This window comes from Pogoniulus pusillus, chromosome 39 (genome assembly GCF_015220805.1).
Source record: "Pogoniulus pusillus isolate bPogPus1 chromosome 39, bPogPus1.pri, whole genome shotgun sequence".
NCBI classification, from domain to species: Eukaryota; Metazoa; Chordata; class Aves; order Piciformes; family Lybiidae; genus Pogoniulus; species Pogoniulus pusillus.
In genome coordinates, this window is record NC_087302.1 from 2,885,726 (window position 1) to 2,899,277 (window position 13,552).

The 13,552-nt window shown below is 59.6% G+C and overlaps 1 protein-coding gene across 1 annotated transcript; it reads left to right on the plus strand.

The window, feature by feature from the left end:
- The first annotated feature begins 3,075 nt into the window (after positions 1–3,075).
- Positions 3,076–8,281, plus strand: OPTC (opticin). The gene is made up of 6 exons (XM_064173566.1): positions 3,076–3,393; positions 3,802–3,937; positions 5,148–5,306; positions 6,277–6,479; positions 6,586–6,681; positions 8,023–8,281. The coding sequence occupies exons 1-6, from the start codon at positions 3,169–3,171 to the stop codon at positions 8,191–8,193; spliced, it is 990 nt and encodes a 329-aa protein (XP_064029636.1). The 5' UTR covers positions 3,076–3,168; the 3' UTR covers positions 8,194–8,281.
- Positions 8,282–13,552: the final 5,271 nt, after the last annotated feature.

A 13,552-nucleotide genomic window follows, 5' to 3' on the forward strand; every position in this document is an offset into this window, starting at 1 on the left:
TCTCCACAGCTCCAGGGGTGGGGACTCCACCTGGGCAGCCTGATCCAGTGCCCCACAACCCTTGCCACGAGAAAACGATTCCCAAGATCCATCTTAAACCTACCCTGGGGCCACTCGAGGCCATTCCCTCTTGTTCTGTCCCTAGGTGGGAGAAGTCAGCCCCAGGGAGCTGAGCACTGCACAAGCAGGGGAGGGTCACTTCTTCTCTCTGCAAACAGCCACTGTGCCACCTCGGGGGTGTGACCAGGGCCACCAGAGTGTGATCAGGGCCACCAGAGTGTGATCAGGGCCATCAGGCTGTGACCAGGGCCATCAGAGTGTGATCAGGGCCACCAGAGTGTGATCAGGGCCATCAGGCTGTGACCAGGGCCATCAGAGTGTGATCAGGGCCACCAGAGTGTGATCAGGGCCATCAGGCTGTGACCAGGGCCACCAGAGTGTGACCAGGGCCATCACAGTGGGATGCCCTCCCCTCACTGTGTATGTCCTGGGGTGATGGGGAAGGCTGGAAACCCCTTGTCAGTGGGGGGCTGAGGTGGGCATCAGAGGGGGCAGCTTGGAGCAGGAGCAGGTAGTGCCAAAGCAAGCTCCTCTTGCAGATGGTGACACTCCTCCAGCCCACTTGTGGGTGTATGGGTGAGGACCTCCCCTGCTGCAAGGGTTTGTATTGAACCTTTGAGGTCTCTTCGGGGCTGCCGAGCAGCAGCTGCCCCCCCCCCCCAGTCTATCATCAAGCTGGAGCCATCTGAAGGCCAAGTCCCCTCCAGCCACGCTGGACCAAAGCCCCCACTCCTTGAGGTAAAGGGGTCCCAGCAGCAGGGCCGAACTCCTGCAGCCCCTCCGAGGAGCAGAGGCTCTGAGCCAGCTCTAACGTCCCCTCCCTCCCCCCAGAGCTGCCACATCGCCCCCATCACGGCGGCTGAAGAGCTGCCTAATGAGCGGCTTAATGAAGATTAGTGCTGACCCTCTGCTGCCCTCCACGCTGAGCAGGGCTGGGGCTGCCCTGGCAAGGGGAAACACGGTGGGCTGATGAAGAGGGGGGCTAGGGGTGCATGGATGAAGCCTGTGCCCGCTGGGGAGGGAGCTGCCAGGGCGTCCCTGCCTGCCCAGCAGGCTCTGGCAGATGGGTGCAGTGCCTGGGGTGGGTGAGTGTGGGGGCTGCGAGCTGCCTGCCAGAGAAGAACATTTTTACAGCAGTGGGTGGCTGTGTGTGTGCACAAAGCTGCCCAGAGCTTGCCAGGGGGCTGCTGTGCCCACCCTGGCACGTCCCAACCCCACAATGCAGCCTTCCCCTTTCCATGGTGGCTTCCAAGCTGAGCTCTACAGCAGGGGGTACCGAGCAGCCCCCCTGCCCCAGAGCATGGGAGTGCACACGAGGGGGAGGTGGAGGAGGTGTCTCCCACCCTACCTTGGTGAAGGGAGCAGCACTGCCCACCCTCCCCAGCGTCTGCACCAGCTCCCCCTCCCCAGACCTCCCCCATGTTTCCAGAGCAACGGTGCACAGAGGGGTGAGGGCTGCTGAGCCCTGCGGGAGGGGAGGGGAGGGGATGGATGAGCCAAATACCAGCAGCAGTCTGCCTGCTGGAGTGGCTCCCCCAAACCCTGAGGAGCAGCAGCTGCCCCCACTCCCTCCCTAGGGCTGGGATGCTCACTGGATCCCGAGGTCCCACCCAGCTGCACCCCAGATCAGCATATGGGGAGAGGGAGGCTGTGGTTGGTGCTTTGTCCTTCCTGTAGCCATAGGGATGGCTACAGCTGGAGATAGTTTTCCAGCTTGGCAGGATCTGGGGTGGTCGGGGCAAGGATGGAGCTGGCTCTGTCCCCTTTGCTAAAGGCTGTGGCCTCCCATTGTCCATGCAAGGACAGGGAGCACAGCACAGTCCCCATCCTATCCTGTCCCCCCCACAAGTTGGAGGGCAGCCACCATTGGGGTCCATAGAAGGTCCCAGTGGGGAACTGCCAGCTCGTTTGGCCACATCCTGCCTCTCCCCTTGCCAGCAGCCATCCCAGGCCCCTCTGTGAAGCCCCTTCCCCCACTTCCCCACGCATTAAAAGCCCAGCAGCCCTGCCCCAGCCAGTGCAGCAGCCCACGGGAGTGCAGTGGGGCTGTCCACAGCCAGGAGGAGGAAGGGGGTAGGTCCCTGCTGCCTTCTTTCTGCTGAGCAGAGCCCTGCTGGGCTGGGCTGAGCTGTGAGGCTGGAGGCAGGGGGTCAGGAAGAGGGTCTGGTGGTGTGTGTGGGGAGCCCACTGCACCCATGAAGGTTGGATCTGAGAGAATCCAGCAGAAATCAGGGAGCAGCATTCCCAATCCGGGGTGCAAACCCCCTGGGCTCGGTCGTTGCTTTGGCATTTGGTTTTTGGGGGATGAGTGGGAGGATGCTGGGTGCTGGACCCTCCTCCTCAGCTGCTCTGCTGTGGGTGTGTGTGGGGCAAGGCTGCAGTGCTGGGTGCACAGTGGGTGCTGGAGACCCACGAGCAGGGGCCAGTTTCAGGTGGGAGCGAGATCCCATGGGGAAGAGATCCCTGTGGGTTTGGGGGGGGGGGAAATGCAGAGTTTGGGGTGTCCCCCTGAAGGCAAAACCTGTGCTCAGGGTTGAGTCACAGCCAGATCCCCCTGGAGGCTGAGAAACATCCCCCTGGGCTTTAGACCTGGGTGTGGTAGGGGACCGAGGTGGAGGGCAGCAGAGTGCCAGGCTTCCCGGGCTTGGTCCTGCTTGGCTGCCAGGCTGGTTTGGCCAGCAACCAGCTTCACCCATCGCTTTGAGGGGCTACATCAGGACCTCAACCCCCCCTCATCACCCCCTGGCCCCTTGGTGGCCTCCTTGGAGCTGGGAAGAGCAGGAAGCAAGAGCAGCCCAGCCCAGCACTGGGGCCTCTCGGGCACAGGCATCCAACCGAGCGTGAAATGTGCTGAGCAGCAAAGGGTCTGCGCAGTGCTCCCGGGCTGGGGGGGGAGGATGTTTGTCCTCCGTGGTGCCCACAGTCCCCAGCAAGGCTGCAGAGCTCTGTGCTGCCCCTGCCTCCCCTTCCCCTCTCTGCTTTCAACCATTTCAGGGCGCCCAGCCCCATCCTGACCTGCATTGCTGGCCCTGTCAGAGCCCAGTGCCCCTGCCAGGTGCTGCAGTGCCCAGTGCTGCCCTCAGAGCAGTGACCCTGTCTGGGTGCAGGATGTGGGCACTGGTCTGGCTGAGCATCACCAGCCTGTGTCTGGGGCCAGCTTGGGCTGTCCCAGCCAAGGGGGAGAGGAGGAAGGTGGAGAAGCTAAAAGCTGACCTGGCACCCTATGAGAGCCTGGACCTGGACAGCTACGACTTGACCTTGGACAGCTACGGTGAGATCCTTGACCTGAGCAACTATGAGGACCTCTACGACTATGGTGACCTTGCTCCAAAGGTGAGGAGGATGAAGGAGAGCACCCAGCACATGGGACAGGTCTTCCCTTGGGTGCCTCGGGGCTTGCTCCAAGGGGTGGATGTGGCACAGCAGGAGAAGCAGCCTCTTGCACAGGCCTGCAGAGGAGGCTTTGCTTGACTTCAAGCTCTGCCAGCACCTTTGTCCCCTGCCAGCACCTGGCCAGAGCAGCTCTGCAGGAAGCCAGGACATGAGGCTTCCTGCATCCCTCTGGGCAAGTAGAGAGGGGAGTTCCTGCAACTGAGCTGGGAGATCTCTGCAGGGAGCATCTGGCTTTCTAGTAAGACCTACCCAGTGCCCTTGCCCCCTTGATCAGCGTCTCCAGCGCTGGATGGCAGCGAGAGGACTCCCTGTGCCACTCCAGCCCTCACGCCCAGGCTGTGTTTGCAGATCGAGGTTGGCACCTTGGCTCCTCGCCCCAAGGACCCTGAGGCTCTGCCAGACTTGCCCACCACGGCTGAAAGCCCGGAGCTGCAGCCTCCCAGCACCACCAGCCCCAGCCTCCCAGCACCCATCCCTGCCCAGGGTGAGTGCAGAGCCCCTGGGTGCGACACAAAGGCGCTGCCAGCAGGGTTTGGTTCTCCTGGCATCATAGAATGGTAGGGCATGGAAGGGAGCTCTGGAGATCATCCAGTCCAACCCTCCCTGCCCAAACAGGGTCACCTAGGCCAAGTCACACAGGAACACACGCAGGTGGGTTTTGAAAGGCTCTAGAGAAGGAGGTGCAGCCACATGTGCTAAGGGAGGGCAGGGGGGGACCGGCAAGGCTGCTGCTTTGGAGACAAAGGAGCAAATCCCTTTGCCACCGGCAGCCAGCAGCAGTTGTTTGCTGTGCCCAGGGTGGTGGTGGTGGGGATGAGGTTGGGGAGGTTGTGCCTTTATCACACAGCAGGCAGGAGGGCAGGGGTGAGACGTTTCTGGGAAACAAGAGCTCCAGCAAAGCAGCAACACTGTAATGAGCAGAGGCACAGCGACGGTGGGGCAGAGTAGCAATTAGATTAGTGACAATTAAAACCCTGGAGCGAGGGATAAATATCTTTGTTCGTTCTCTGTCACTCTGGACTGGGACAAATTAAGTAGGAGGCAGAGGGAAATTGTTGCCTTGCTGCTTCCAACTCCCCCTCTAACGGCTGCTGAGTCTTGCTGGTAGTGGAGGGGGGAGGGAGAGGAGAAGGCAGCGTACTGAAGGGATGGGATATGGCTTTGCCCTTCCTGCCACCCCTGCCCAGCTTGCCAAGGCTCTCACAGAGCCCAGGCAGATGTTTTCCTCTCTAGCACTAAAGGGAGTCCTGGGTGTAAGGCTGCCAGGCTTGGCAACCTCACCCCCTGCTCCTGCAGGAGGTTGTTGGCCCTGAGTGGTTTCAATCCTGGCTTGGTATCTTCTGGCCCTTCTCTCCATGAGGTGCCCTGGGCTGCTTCGCTGGTGGAGGTGGCAGGGCTGGGACAGCTCTTGGGTGCCAAAGACTCACCCGCTGTGTGGGCAGGGGTGGGCATATCCTCCCTTCTCTCTGCATGCTGGGGTGCCCTGTGGAAGGGTGGATGAGCCATGCCATGTGCCATGCCATGTGCCAAACCGTGTTATGTGCCATGCCATGTGCCAAACTGTGTTATGTGCCATGCCATGTGCCAAACCGTGTTATGTGCCATGCTGTGTGCCATGCCACGTTATGTGCCATGCCGTGTGCCATGCCACGTTATGTACCGTGCTATGCCAAGGGCTGCCTCTGCACCCCCAGGCCTGTCCAGCTGCCTGCTCTGCCTGTGCATTGGCACCTCTGTCTACTGTGATGATGCTGACCTGGAGCACATCCCACTGCTGCCTCCAGAGACCACCTACCTCTATGCCCGCTTCAACCGCATTGGCACCATCCGTGCCAGTGACTTCATGGGGCTGAGTATGTCCAGGCAAGGGATGGGGCCAGACTCTGCAATGGGGCATGGGGGGAACGAGTGGTTCTGTGGGGGTCCCTTTTCACCTACACGAGTCCCTGCTCACCTCTGTGGGTTACTGTTCACCTCCATGGATCCCTATTCAACTCCATGGGTCCTTTTTCAGCTCCATCAGTCCCTGTTCACCTCTGTGGGTCCTTTTTTACCTCCGTGGATACTTTTTCACCTTCGTGGATCCCTTTTCACCTCTGTAGGTCCCTGTTCACCTCTCTGGATCCTTTCTCATCTCCATGGGTCCCTGTTTACCTCTGCAGGTCCCTGTTCACCTCTGTGGGCTACTGTTCCCCTCTGTAGGTCCTTGTTCACCTCCCTGGGTCCCTGTTCACCTCTGTAGGTCCTTGTTTACCTCCCTGGATCCTTTTTCAACTTCATGGGTCCCTGTTCACCTCTCTGGATCCTTTCTCACCTCCATGGGTCCCTGTTCACCTCTGTAGGTCCTTGTTCACCTCCCGGGATCCTTTTTCACCTCTCTAGATCCCTGTTCACCTTTGTAGGTCCTTGTTCACCTCCCCAGATCCTTTTTCACCTCTCTAGATCCCTGTTCACCTCTGTAGGTCCTTGTTCACCTCCCCAGATCCTTTTTCTCCTCTCTAGTTCCCTGTTCACCTCTGTAGGTCCTTGTTCACCTCCCGGGATCCTTTTTCACCTCTCTAGATCCCTGTTCACCTTTGTAGGTCCTTTTTCACCTCTCTAGATCCCTGTTCACCTCTGTAGGTCCTTGTTCACCTCCATGGGTCCTTGTTCACCTCTGTAGGTCCTTGTTCACCTCTCTAGATCCCTGTTCACCTCTGTAGGTCCTTATTCACCTCCCCAGATCCTTTTTCACCTCTCTAGATCCCTGTTCACCTCTGTAGGTCCCTGGTCACGTCCACAGGTGCCTGTTCACCTCCCTCCTCCTCCTCCTTCTCCCTGCAGAGCAGCTGAAGCGAATAGACCTGAGCAGCAATTCCATCTCCTGGGCAGACGCAGATGCCTTCCGCCTGCTGCCCAGCCTGCAGGAGCTGATCCTGCCCGAGAACAGGCTGAGGGCTCTGCCCGAGCTGCCCCGCAGCATCGTGCGCCTGGACGCGCGGCTCAACAGCATCCCCAGCGCCGGGCTGCGGCCGGAAGCCTTCCGGGTGCGTGCTGGGGCCGCAGGGAGCATCCAGGCTGCCGGGAGGGGAACGGGGACGGTGCAGAGGGCTGGAGCAGCGCTGGGAGCTTCATCTCTTCCCTCTTCTGCAGGACCTGAAGCAGCTGCAGTTTCTCCATCTCTCTGATAACCAACTGGACTCCATCCCAGCCCCCCTGCCCGAGAGCCTGCGCTCCCTGCACCTCCAGGTGAGGTGATTCTGCACCCAGGCTTGGTCCCTAGCTCAGTGTGGCAAAGCTCACCGCTGCCACCACCATCTGCTCCTCACTCCCCACCCCATCCCTGGAGCAGGCTGCCCAGGAAGGTTCTGGAGTCACCTTCTCTGGAGACTCTCACAACCTACCTGGATGAGTGTTCCTGTGTGACCTGCCCTGAGTGATCCTGCTCTGGCAGGAGGAAAGGCTGAGCCCAGGGGCTGTTGAGCTTGGAGAAGTGCAGTCCCAGAGGGGATCTGAGCAATGCTTAGCAAGAAATAAAGGATGGGAAGAAACAGGATGGGGCCAGATCCTTTTCAGTGATGCCCAGTACAGGAGCAGTGTGGCCAGCAGCAGCAGGGCAGTGCTTCTGCCCCTGTGCTCAGCACTGCTCAGGACACCCCTGCAGTGCTGTGTCCAGTTCTGGGCTCCTCCATGGCAGAGAGCTGTTGAGGTGCTGGAAGGTATTTGGAGAAGGGCAGCAAGGCTGGGGAGGGGCCTGGAGCACAGCCCTGTGAGGAGAGGCTGAGGGAGCTGGGGGGGTGCAGCCTGCAGCAGAGGAGGTTGGTTGGCTAGGGCTGGGTGCTAGGTTGGGCTGGATGATCTTGGATGATCTTCCAGTCTGCTGGAATCTATGGTTCTATGGCAAGGGGCAGAGGGCACAAACTGGAACCCAGGAGGTTCCATCTGAACAGGAGGAGAAACATCTTTGGTGTGAGGGTGCTGGAGGCTTGGATCAATGATCTCCTCTGATTAGAGAAGGCTCAGGGCAGAGCTCATTGCTGTCTACAACTACCTGCAGGGAGGCTGTAGCCAGGTGGGATTGGGCTCTGCTGCCAGGCAGCCAGCAACAGAAGAAGGGGACACAGCCTGAAGCTGTGCCAGGGCAGGTCTAGGCTGGATGTTGTTAGGAAGTTGTTGTCAGAGAGAGTGATTGGCACTGGAATGGGCTGCCCAGGGAGGTGGTGGAGTGGCTGTGGCTGGAGGTGTTGCAGCCAAGCCTGGCTGGGGCACTTAGTGCCATGGTGTGGTTGGTTGGGCAGGGCTGGGTGCCAGGTTGAGCTGGCTGAGCTTGGAGCTCTCTTCCAACCTGCCTGATTCTATGATTCTAGGCCTGCAGCAGGCTGTCCAGAGAGACTGTGGAGTCTCCTTCTTTGGAGAACTTCCAACCCTCCCTGGCCACTGTGATGCTGGGCAAGCTGCTGTGGGTGCCCTGCTGGAGCTGGGGGGTGTTTTGAACCGCCTGACCCTCAGAGGTCCCTTCTTACCCCACTCCCCCTGCTGTGATTTTCTGATCCTTTTGAATCCCATTTTGCCCTTTGCCTCTCTGGCCAGAACAACAACATCCAGACCATGCACCAGGACACCTTCTGTGACAGCCACGACCACAGCCAGGTCCGCAGGGCGCTGGAGGACGTCCGCCTGGACGGCAACCCCATCAACCTGGGCCTCTTCCCCACTGCCTACTTCTGCCTGCCTCGCCTGCCCACAGGCCGCTTCTCCTGACCCCCCCTGGCCCCCAGCACTGCCAAACAAGGCCAAGCAATCCTGGGACCACCACTTACCCACCCCCACCCTCCTTGGATCCCTCTGCCCCGTGGGAAACGCAGGGTTCAGGCAGAAGCTTCTGCCCCTGAGCATCCCCGTAGGGGTGAGCTCAGTTCTGGGGGAGGATGGGGCAGGGGATGAGGCAGCTGTAATAAAATGGAAAGTGTAACCATGCATTTTTGTGTCTGGTTCTACCAGAGAGAGCAGCAGAGCAGCAGGAAGTCTTCAGCCAGCCCCGGCCCAGCAGCTGCTCTGTGATCAGTGATGGTTTGCCAAGGAGCAATGGGCACAAGCTGGAGCCCAGGAGGCTCCATCTGAACAGGAGGAGAAACTTCTTTGGTGTTTCTCTGGGCAGGCTGTCCAGAGGGGTTGTGGAGAGCTTCCAACCCCCCCTGGCCATTGGGACCCTGGGCAAGCTGTAGAGTGATCTGCTTGAGCAGTAGGGTTGGAGTGGATGATCTCCAGAGGTCACTTCCAACCCCCACCATGCTGGGATTCTGGGTCCTGCATCTGAGTTGAGGCAATGCCAAACACAAACCCAGGCTGGGCAGTGCCAGGCTGGAGAGCAGCCCTGAGGAGAGGCACTTGGGGGTGCTGCTGGAGGAGAAGCTCAGCAGGAGCCAGCAGTGTGCACTTGCAGCCCAGAAAGCCAAGCAGAGCCTGGGCTGCAGCAGCAGCAGTGTGGGCAGCAGGGCCAGGGAGGGGATTCTCCCCCTCTGCTCTGCTCTGCTGAGACCTCACCTGGAGTCCTGCATCCAGTGCTGGAGCCCCTGGGACAAGAGGGCTGTGGAGATGCTGGAGAGTGTCCAGAGCAGGGCCAGGAGGATGCTCAGAGGCTGCAGCAGCTCTGCTGTGAGCACAGCCTGAAAGAGTTGGGGCTGTGCAGGCTGGAGCAGAGGAGGCTCCCAGGGGACCTTCTTGTGGCCTGCCAGCATCTGAAGGGGGCTCCAAAAAAGCTGGGGAGGGACTTTTGAGGCTGTGAGGGAGTGGCAGGAGTGGGGGAAGTGGAGCAAAGCTGGAGGTGGGGAGAGTGAGGCTGGAGGTGAGGAGGAAGTTGTTGAGCAGGAGAGTGGTGAGAGGCTGGAATGGGTTGCCCAGGGAGGGGGTTGAGGCCCCATGGCTGGAGGTGTTTGAGGCCAGGCTGGCTGAGGCTGTGTGCAGCCTGCTCTAGGGTAGGGTGTCCCTGGGCATGGCAGGGGGGTTGGCACTGCCTGCTCCTTGTGGCCCCTTCCAGCCCTGACTGACTCTATGGTTCTGTGGTTCTTTGTCCCATTTGTTCCTCAGTCCCTCCCAGAGCCTTGGGAACAGCCCTGTGGGTAGATCTGCCTGGCTCCAGAGGAGTGCTGCACACCCAGATGTGAGCTGTGGCCACAGCTGGGCTGTTCCTTTGTACTCCCAAAGATGATGCCATAGGAAACCTCAGCCCAGGACAACCACAGTCCTCCATCACCTCACCCTGGAGCAGCTCCAGCCCCATTGCCCTGTGAGCATCAACTCTTCTGGGACCAGGAACTGCCCTGGAGCAAGGGGTTGGGTCTGCAGCATGAACTCTCCCCAAAGAGAGGGTGAGGGGTCCCTGGGTTTGGTTCTGCTTCAGCTGCAGAGGACGCTTGGGGCAGCAGCAGTGCCTGCAGAGCAGCAGCCCCCAGGACCCAGCAGGAGAGTCACTTGGAAGGAGTTAAAGGATCTCTGCTGTCATCTCAGCCTTCAACACCCAAAAAGAGCTGCCCAGTGGTGAGATATTTTAAACGAGATGTATTCATCCTCTGTATTTTTATACACATGTAGCAAACAGGCACACCAGGAGAGGGATGACACATCCCTGGAGACTCCAAACTCCTCAAGCCTGAAATCACTGAGCTCAGCCCACGCCCTCCAGGCTTCCCCATGGGAATCAAGGCTGCTGGAGCAACCCTCGGCAGGAGGCTCAGCTCCTCCTCTAGGGGCACATTGCAAACCCTGATGGGTTCTCCAGCCTGGGAGCTAGGCTGGTCGGGCATGCAGCATGGGTGCGGGCACTGCACTTCCTTTCCCTTCCCTTCCTTTCCCTTCCCTTTCTTTCCCCTTCCCTTCCTTTCCTTTCCCTTCCCTTCCCTTCTTTTCCCTTCTTTTCCTTTCCCTTCCCTTCCCTTCTTTTCCCTTCTTTTCCTTTCCCTTCCCTTCCCTTCTTTTTCCTTCCCTTCCCTTCCCTTCCCTTCCCTTCCCTTCCCTTCCCTTCCCCCTTCCCTTCCCTTCTCCCTTCCCTTTTCCCTTCCCTTCCCCTCCCCTCTTCCCTTCCCTTCTCTTCCCCCTTCCCTTCCTTTCCCTTCCTTTCCCTTCCTTTCCCTTCCCTTCCCTTCCCTTCCCTTCCCTTCCCTTCCCTTCCCTTCCCTTCCCTTCCCTTCCCTTCCCTTCCCTTCCCTTCCCTTCCCTTCCCTTCCCTTCCCTTCCCTTCCCTTCCCTTCCCTTCCCTTCCCTTCCCTTTTCCCTTCCTTTCCCCTCCCCTTCCCTTTCCCCTTCTCGTTCCATCCCTTTTCCCTTCCCTTTTCCCTTCCCTTTTCCCTTCCCTTTTCCCTTCTCTTCCTTTCCCTTCCCTTTTCCCTTCCCTTTTCCCTTCCCTTTTCCCTTCCCTTCCCTTTTCCCTTCCATTTTCCCTTCCCTTCCCCTCCAAGACCCGACTCAGGCATGATTCATGCTGAGCCAACAGCCTCGGTGCATGGCAATTTGGGCTGGTCCAGGCTTTCCTTCCAGGCAAGATCTGAAACACCAAGATCCATTGGCACTGTGGTCATGCCATCCTCCAGTCAGCTCTGTCTGTCTGTCCCCTCTCTGCCTACCTCTCTATTTCTCCTTGGTCCCCTTAGATACCTTTCATAGCATGGTTTGAGTTGGAAGGGAACTTAAAGATCACCCAATTTCAACCCCCTGCCATGGGCAGGGACACCTCCTACTAGTCCAGATTGGCTCAGAGCCTCATCCAGTCTGGTCTTAAGCACTTCCAGGGAGGGGACATCCACCTGGGCAATCCCTCCCAGTGTTTCTTCATCCTCATAGTAAAGAATTTCTTCCTAATGTCCAATCTCAGCCTCCTCTGCCCTAATTTAACCATTTCCAGTGACCTCATCTGCTGTGGTGGGATCATAGAATCACAGAATCAGGCAGGTTGGAAGAGAGCTCCAAGCTCAGCCAGCCCAACCTAGCACCCAGCCCTGCCCAACCAACCAGACCATGGCACTAAGTGCCCCAGCCAGGCTTGGCTGCAACACCTCCAGCCACAGCCACTCCACCACCTCCCTGGGCAGCCCATTCCAGTGCCAATCACTCTCTCTGACAACAACTTCCTAACAACATCCAGCCTAGACCTGCCCTGGCACAGCTTGAGGCTGTGTCCCCTTCTTCTGTCCCTGCCTGCCTGGCAGCAGAGCCCAACCCCACCTGGCTACAGCCTCCCTGCAGGCAGCTGCAGACAGCAATGAGCTCTGCCCTGAGCCTCCTCTGCTGCAGGCTGCACTCCCCCAGCTCCCTCAGCCTCTCCTCACAGGGCTCTGCTCCAGGCCCCTCCCCAGCCTTGCTGCCCTTCTCCAAACACCTTCCAGCACCTCAGCATCTCTCTGCAATGGAGGAGCCCAGAACTGGACACAGCACTGCAGGGGTGGCCTGAGCAGTGCTGAGCACAGGGGCACAAGAACCTCCCTTGTCCTGCTGCCCACACTGCTCCTGAGCCAGCCCAGGATGCCATTGGCTCTGCTGCCCACCTGGGCACTGCTGCCTCCTCTTCAGCTCCTCTCTCCCAGCACCCCCAGCTCCCTCTCTGCCTGGCTGCTCTCAGCCACTCTGGTCCCAGCCTGTAGTGCTGCTTGGGGTTGTTGTGGCCAAAGTGTAGAACCCTGCACTTGACCTTGTTCAGTCTCATCCCCTTGGCCTCTGTCCATCCATTCAGCCTGGCCAGGTCCCTCTGCAGGGCTCTGCTACCCTCCAACAGCTCCACAGCTGCTCCTAGCTTGGTGTCATCTGCAAACTTACTGCTGCTGGACTCAATCCCCTGCTCCAGAGCATCAGTAAAGGTATTGAACAGGACTGTGCCCAGCACTGATCCCTGGGGCACATCACTGGTGACAGCTGCCAGCTGCATGTGGCATCGCTGGGAGCCAGACTGGGCTGCAGCAGGATGGAATTGGCCAACTCTCCCCAAGGCCAGTCCCGGCCCTTCGCCTTCATCCCACTAGATGGCAAGGCAGAGTGGTTGGAAACGCCTGACCTCAGCTGCAGCCCGGAGACTCCCTCCTGCTCTTCACCTCCCTTCCTGCCCTTCCCCTCCCCTCCTGCCCTTCCCCTCCCCTCCTGCCCTTCCCCTCCCCTCCTGCCCTTCACCTCCCTCCTGCCCTTCACCTGCTCTCCTGCCCTTCCCCTCCCTCCTGCCCTTCACCTGCTCTCCTGCCCTTCCCCTCCCCTCCTGCCCTTCACCTCCCCTCCTGCCCTTCACCTCCCCTCCTGCCCTTCACCTCCCTTCCTGCCCTTCACCTGCTCTCCTGCCCTTCACCTCCCTTCCTGCCCTTCACCTTCCCTCCTGCCCTTTACCTGCTCTCCTGCCCTTCACCTGCTCTCCTGCCCTTCACCTTCCCTCCTGCCCTTTACCTGCTCTCCTGCCCTTCACCTCCCCTCCTGCCCTCCCCCTGCTCTCCTGCCCTCCCCCTGCCCTCCTGCCCTTCACCAGCCCCTCACCTCCCTCCTGGGGTGGGTTGCCCCCCTCAGGCAGCTGGGCTATAACCCAGGTTCTCCACATTAGCCAAAGGAGCATTAAAAGCAGCTGCCCAGAGGAGAAGTTTTTGCTTCTCTGGGCAGGAGAGAGGTAGGTGAGGGAGGTCTCTGGGGGAGTTAAGGCTGCTGGAGCTGCAGACCCCAAGCTTCTCTGACATCAGTACAGGAGTTCTTGGGGGTCTGATGGGCCAGAGCTGAGATTCAGCAGTGCTGTCTGCTCTTGGGAGGCAGGAGGGAGCAGGCTGAGGCAGAGGTCTCCTCCTTCCCCAAAGCCTTGGGGGTGGCTGGGTTAGGGCTGTGTTTGGGAAGGGGCTGCTGGGGGCTCAGCCCCACTGTACTGCTGGTGCAGGAGTTGTGCTCTTGTGCCTTTGCTGCTATGGTGGGGGAAAGAAATCAGTGCCTGCCACTGCAGCACTGTGCAGGCTCTGGGGGGAGGTGGTGGCAGCTCCATTGCTGGAGGAGGTTTAATCATAGAGGGTTGGGAAGGGCCTCTGAGTCCAACCATCGACCAACCACCACTGAACCATGACGTGAGGTAGAGGGAGAAGTTCTGGTCAGAGGAGGGGAAGGGTGAGCTGAG